Consider the following 7294-nt stretch of genomic DNA (forward strand, 5'->3'; position numbering starts at 1 on the left):
AGGGGAGAGCACCACCTCCCTTGGGAGCCCGTTCCAGACCTTGGCCACTCTAACTGTGAAGAAGTTCTTCCTAATGTCCAATCTAAATCTGCTCTCTGCTAGCTTGTGGCCATTATTTCTTGTAACCCCTGGGGGCGCCTCGGTGAATAAAACCTTACCAATTCCCTTCTGTGCCCCCGTGATGAACTTATAGGCAGCCACAAGGTCGCCTCTCAATCTGTGCCAACCCAGAGCTGTTTTTTGTGGTCAGGACAACAAAGAATTTTGGCTGCTTATGTAAAGTTTCCGTGAAGGACAAAAGGGAAAGTGACTTGTGCCCCTCTCCTCCAACACAGGCCCAAGAACTATCCAGCACTTACTCTGACTCATAGTTAAAAATCTTGGGCCCAAAAGCAGCTTGTGTATTCCCACAAGCTGGGAATACAGATATTTACTTACTCATCTAAAAGGAACACATTCCCTCTGGAAAAGCGGTTTTGTGTCTTTGTCTGTAACATGCCAGAAGCCCTAGTGCAGTGTTGATATTCTTGTGCTCCATCACTGGTGGTGCTGATAGAAGTGACATTTGTCACATGATTGGCCCCTTGAAAGCATTCAACAGCCATGCTCTGACAGAAGTGCATGGCTGCAGAGTGCTGTAGAAGCACTCAATTGTGCGACAAACTAACCATGTACTGAGGGTTCAGATGAAGATGCTTCAAAGCGGAGCACCTTCATTAACTTCTGTCTGTCCCTGCATGTGATTGGAGCTGGGCTAATGCAGCTCAGCCATGCCCCTGGTGCTGTCTGCAAGAAAGAAGGGGAGAAGGGAGGGGAGGCAGCTCCAGGCTGGGCAAACCCTAGCCCAGAGCTCCCTCCCCCTCTTTTCTCCCCCTTCCCATCCTGCAGACAGCACCAGGGCTAGGAGGGGGGCGGCAGGGCTAGGGGAGAGAGGCTGCAGACAGGCAGCTCCTCCTGGATTGGCTCCGAAGTGGAACTCAATCCCCAACCCCCTTGACCCAATAGCAAATGCCTGTTGGGTCAGGGGTGGGCAGGGGTCACTCTAACTCATGGCACTTGCTGTGAGGCATCATGAATAGAGCAGGGAGCTGCACATCTGTCAGCTCCCTGGGCTACAAACATGTGTGACCAGCACTGGAAGGATCACCCGTTATACAGGAATCCTCCAATTGTTTTGAATTGAGGCTTCAAGTGGTTCTAAACCTATTACAGATGACCAACTTTCTAAACAGGCTCTCCAAGAGCAGACAAGCATTTCACCTCCCGTAACCTGCTCAGAATTGGCCAAAGTGTTGGAAACAAATGGTTAAATATGATCCCTTGGGCAATCCAGAAAATATAGCTGACTTGCTTTATGAACTCCCTACTCAGCATATTTTATGCTCCTCCATTTAAATTATATGATTTCTTCTTTCATTTGCCCTGCTATCAGCATTGTTTGGAGTGTGGCTATGACAGATTTTCAAGGCCAAATATGCTGAGATATTAGAAAACTTTCTGTTATTATATTTCTCCTTTTTTAGAGGCATCTTAGAAATAGATGTGAAATGAGCTATTTGCTCACATTTAGTGCTGACTTATACTCTATGCAATTCCATTACCTTTATTAGGATTGTCTGGGCTGTAAGTCAATGTTGAATCTGGCCTGCTGTGCTTAATACTTTCAAGTAATGTGATCATGTGTGTATAGCTTCTGCACACATATACTAAAGAACTAGTTTTTTTCTTGGTAGTGCCTGCCCCTCCCTTTTTGGCTTTACTGATATGTTGATGTCCAACTGAATGAACTAGATTTAGATTTGACCATTTAGCATGGAAAGAGTTGTAGAAAGCTAAGACAAGGATGGCAATACCCATTTCACGAAAGAATAAAGCCAAGTGCCATTTGCTGGTTTCCACCAGCTTTAAAAGTAACCTGCACAGATAACTGGTTATTGGGTCTAAAAGTGAATTGAGTTAGGGTTATTTTTCTGCATTCGTCCTTGTAGGTCCCTTACCCCAACAGCTCTGTCAGCTCTGAGCCCTAAATGGTGACAGACAGTGTCAGCAATGTCCGGCTGAATCAGTCCCTGTTTACAAAGAGTTTCCAAATTTAAAGTTGATGTGGAATATCTGTTTTCTTTGTGAACATGTGGGTATTCTTTAACGCTTCTTGGCTCAGTCTAGTCCATGAACACAGTTTCTTGGCTTGTAGGAAAGGCTATGCTTGGGATTTAGGGGAAAGTTCACTTAGAAGCAGAGCAAGAGCTTATGAGGTGAGAGTTGAGACCCAGTAATATCCTCTGCAAGCATGGTTTGGATAGGCCTCTGAGCAACATGATGATGGAGGTAATAAATTTAGAAGTCATTGGCCAGAACTCTGGATTTTATTACTCTTAGTAGTATCACAAGGCTACAGCTAAGGCCACCCCAAATCATCCATCTAAGCACACCAAACTCTGAGAGCCAGGAGAGGACTAGAACTCCAACCCAGACCTAAATTTTACAGCATGTCTTGATCTCTGTAAGAGCTAAGAGAATATTTCCACATCTCTATAGCACTTGTGGGATTTACAGACCAAGTGTGAATTTTTCAGTCTGTCATTCAGAAGAAAGCCGGGACTACCACATATTATCTAAACTTGTACACAATGCCTCATCAGCTCTTTAATTGCTCTTTTAATGCTAATATTAAGTGGAAGCAGCAACACAGGAAAGAAAAGCAGGGTAACATGGTCAGCTCCTTGACTTACATGCCCCTCCTTTCTACTCTGGCTATCTGATGACCAAACTGCTTGCAGCGCTAGTGATTGTTCACCCGTAAACCATCCCTGCTAGAGTGAAAGCAAATATTTTCCATTACTGTCTCACTGGAGTCTGCACGTCTGTTTGCTGCTCCCATGGGGGTCAGATGTTCAGCATTTGGCTATTTCATCCAGTGGTTTTAATTTTTGTCCCCCACATTGGATTGCAGAAAATTTCAGCCAAAATAATGACTGCAAGCTCTTTCTGGCTCATTCATTTATCATGAAAATTAAGACAAACAGTAAAGACAGGGCCAGATTCACTGCTTGTGCATGTAGAGGAAGCTGAACAGAGGTCAACAGACTTAAACCAGAAGTGAACAGGACTTAAACAGACCTCTGCTAAAGTAGGAACAAATTATACAGATGCGTCCATTTTTCTTTGTTGATATGTACCTGGTGCGAGGAGATAACATTTAACTGATACGGTTGATTCTCATTTTAGAAGACATGTATGAACGAACCTTGATGGTGGATGGTGAAAGTGCGACCGTTATACTGCTTGACATGTGGGAAAATAAGGTAGGTCATAACTTCTGTCCTATTCAAGTGCTAGAGGGAAATAAAGTATGACTGAGTTGTAATTATAGATGTGCTAGGAACAAACACATATTGAACAAGTAAGCTTGTCTGACCCAAAATTTGATAGTAATTGAAGTTATAGGAAATCTTTAAAAATCTGAAGTTTGTACATGTGAGTTTGAGTGGCATGGAAATTCTTTTTTCTGGTTTTTTTTAATTAAAAACTAAAAAAGCCTGAAACACATTTAGAGACAAATTCAGTCCAGCCATGCACACAATGAAGTCTGCTCACCAAACTGGCCCTGTTAACCATATGATCACCACTGAGAACAGTAGTAATCTCTGGTTTTACATTGTTGTAACTGTATGTGTCTATACAAGACACTACTGCACAGTTGTTACTGCATTTATTTAGTACTTGTATTAGCAAGTACTAAATAAATGCACAGTAACTCCAGTTACTGCACAGTAGTGCCAGAAAATGTCTTCTAAGTGATGTTAGTGTACAGTAGCCTAATAATACTGCACAGTAGTGTATTAACACTGTCTATGCTGTGATGCACTACTGTGCAGTATTATTCAGTGCTGTGATGTGCTACTGCACAGAGTCTTGTGTAGATGTGCCCACTGTAATCAAAACCTTACCCAGCAAAGCTACAATGTGAATGTATTTGGAATCGTTAATAGATTTTCTTTGTAAAAGCTGAGCTGGGCAAGAAAGCCAAACCTTACTAATGATAGCATAACTGTCTTATTTTATCAGCGTGAAAGTGAATGGATCCAAGATCATTGCATGCAAGTAGGAGATGCATACTTGATTGTCTACTCCATCACAGACCGAGCAAGCTTTGAGAAAGCCTCTGAACTCAGAATACAGCTCCGCACAGCACGCCAGACAGAAGATATTCCTATTATTTTAGTGGGCAACAAAAGTGACCTTGTCAGGTGCCGTGAAGTCTCTGTGGCAGGTATGGAAAATTATGGTGACAACCACTCTGTAAACATGGATCTTGACCTACTGACAGGGTTCCCACTAATGAGCACTCAGTAAAATACTCTATGAAGTGGGTGGAATGGATCAGCAGCAAAAGCCAAACAAATGATTCACCTCATGCCCTGAAAACCCAGTTTAAGGCCCTGACTCAGTTCCTATGAATGTGACTGGAAAGGATGTAATTCATCTTAATAGGAGCTGGATCAGGTATTTAGTCAGCTAGATGTTTGTCTGGAGAGTTATCCCTGAATGAGATGCCAGTGTTTGCAACAGTACAGTAAAATAGTTCCCCCTAACCAGAAATTAAGGAGAAAAATTACCCACCTTGGGGTTCAATCCATTCCCATGACTACTTACTATAGAGCTTGACCTTGCCTGAGGTATTCTCCCTCTTCCAGCTCTTCAGCACTACCTCCACTATGCCCCTACTTGAGGGTAAAAAGAGCTGATCTGGAGTGAATACTGTGTTCGCTGAGGTCTGCATCACAGTTCTTCTAAGGGGAAATGCTCAGAAATATCTTCCTATGTTTCCTGTTTTCATTCCATCATTCCTTGCAGTCTGGGTGGCTAATTGCCATTTGACTATACAGACAGCATCCCCCGAGACTTCCAGCTGATGTGTTCAGAGGGAAAAGGAGTGACAGCAATTTGGTATCTGTATAAAAAGAAGATTGTTATATTCAGTTCAGGCTCAAATATACAAAAACAATGGTCACAATGTTAGAGAGACTTCTGAAATCCCAGGCATAGTTTTGCATATATCTAAGGTTCAACTCTCCACACCAGAGGTTTTGCTATTCAAAACTTTGATTTGTGTATGTGATCTCTGGGCCATTCCTACCCATACAAAGTTTATTGCAAGTTTTGTCACTGATTTCAGTTCCAGAAGGATCAAGCCCTGTATTTGCAGCCACAAATCAGGCATTTAAGACCATAACCCCCTAAGTGTGCACGTCAGAGCTTTGGCACATACAAGGTTGTTTCAGTAAAGATAGAAGCTTCATTTTGGAATTATGGCTGTAAATGGAACAAGTAATTTCTTGCGCTCAATAATCACTATCTTATTGCCTCAGAATATGACTCACTAAAATTTACAGTACAAATGGATCCATTAAGATGATTTACAGAGAGGACATACACTGTACTGTACATTGTACTGTTCAGCAGTTTTGCCTTTTCCCCTTTTGCTTAAAGAATGTGCAAATACCAAATGCTAATCCAATGACAAATCTGCTTTGTGATTTTGCAGAGGGTCGTGCTTGCGCTGTTGTGTTTGACTGTAAGTTCATTGAGACTTCTGCTGCCGTCCAGCACAATGTGAAAGAGCTGTTTGAAGGGATTGTGCGACAAGTCCGGCTACGGAGGGACAGCAAGGAAAAGAATGAGAGGAGGCTGGCCTACCAGAAACGGAGAGAGAGCATTCCCAAGAAAGCCAGGCGGTTCTGGGGCAAAATAGTGGCCAAGAACAACAAGAATATGGCCTTCAAACTGAAATCTAAGTCATGTCATGACCTGTCAGTACTTTAGGAAAGTTGGACAATATCAGATGTTCTCTTTTATGGACATTATTTAACCATATTGTGAACAATAATCAATCTATATTAGATTGGATTATGAGGCAAAAATTGACTTGGATTCACAGTTGTGATTGTGATGAAATGTGATGGCTACAAGCACACCATAATGCATGGAAAAGTCTTTCTTATCTTTTTATTGGTAGTTTAAAAAGAGAAAAAAAACTTTGTCATATACCAGGACACCCCACTCTTAATACTTGGGGAGTATTTGGGAATGTACTTTTTGTTTTTCCTTTACCTTTGGATTATAGCATAAGAATCTAAAATCATTGTGATTTGGGGAACAAATTCTTCTTATTTTTTTAAATGTACAGAAATGAGGAATGGTTTGGGAAATGATTTTTTACCAACTAATTCATCTCATTTTCTTAAGTACCTACAGCTGAAAATCTGCATTTCTGTAGAATAGCCACCACAACACTTTCTTGTTTCCAGAGTAGTATCCATGAACATATACATCTCTAACTTTTAATGGAAAAATGCTTCTAATCAAAGAGTTTTCCTTTATGATTTTCATACTATGGGATTGTTAATAGAAAACGTCAGATTAAAAATAGCATCAAGTGCAAGATGCCAAAACATTTTAAAATCACTTGAGCTTTTATAAGAAAGCATGTAGACTTTTTGTACCCAGATTTGGCCTTTGTGTATGCCAGATGTATGCTGTATTTATTATCTTGCAAGATAACAGGCATTTTTTAATATTGGGGAAAATGTATTTATTATCAAGTTTCTTAACAAAATAGGAAATTTTATTACTGTTTTCTATCTAATATCTTTTTCAGATAATGCAAGTTTTTACTTACATGCCTTGTAATAAAATAAATAAAAGATGCCCCTGCTTTTGGGCCTCATCAAGAAATCCCCAAAATGTCTTTTTACAGTTCAAGAAAAGATTTTGTTTGTTTGGAAAGCTTATGAAGTGTGAGTGTACAATGAAGTTATTGGAATATGGAGTAGTCAACAAAGTAAAGACTACTGAGGCTATTAATACACATTATTCCTTGTACCCAAAGTGGTAGTGTAGTGATAAAGACAATGACAACAGTTAATTTATGTGCATCTTAATTCTGTGCATTTTGTTCACAAGCTCAAAACATTTTACTGTAGAAAGTAAACATTGTTATCCCTATTGTGGAGATCTCTTAAGTTAGTTTCCAAACTGATAGCCAGATTCATAGCTCAGGTACTAAGCTCAGGTGATAGGTGTTATATAATTACTGCAGTAGATGGATGTGAATCCCACATCCTGTATTCTCCAAGATATGTTCACTAGAGGCTTGATCCACCACCTCTGCTGACAGCTTTGATAGAAGAAATGTTGCTAGGTTTAGGCAGACTGTATGGGTAGAATCCTGTTTCATCTAGAGGACAACCACAGTACAATTTGACACTAACTCTATATAACCCGACTATTG

General features: G+C 40.6%; 1 protein-coding gene across 1 annotated transcript in view; it reads left to right on the forward strand.

Annotated features, from left to right (window-relative positions):
- The window catches only part of GEM (GTP binding protein overexpressed in skeletal muscle), an 8295-nt gene extending 1535 nt beyond the window's left edge, over positions 1-6760 (forward strand). Inside the window, 3 exon segments of the mRNA XM_014518212.2 lie at positions 3229-3305; positions 4069-4273; positions 5549-6760. Coding sequence (XP_014373698.1) covers positions 3229-3305; positions 4069-4273; positions 5549-5826 — 560 coding nt within the window. The 3' untranslated portion in view covers positions 5827-6760.
- The last annotated feature ends 534 nt before the right edge of the window (positions 6761-7294 follow it).

Source organism: Alligator sinensis, unplaced genomic scaffold, assembly GCF_000455745.1.
Source record: "Alligator sinensis unplaced genomic scaffold, ASM45574v1 scaffold273_1, whole genome shotgun sequence".
Lineage (NCBI taxonomy): Eukaryota > Metazoa > Chordata > Crocodylia > Alligatoridae > Alligator > Alligator sinensis.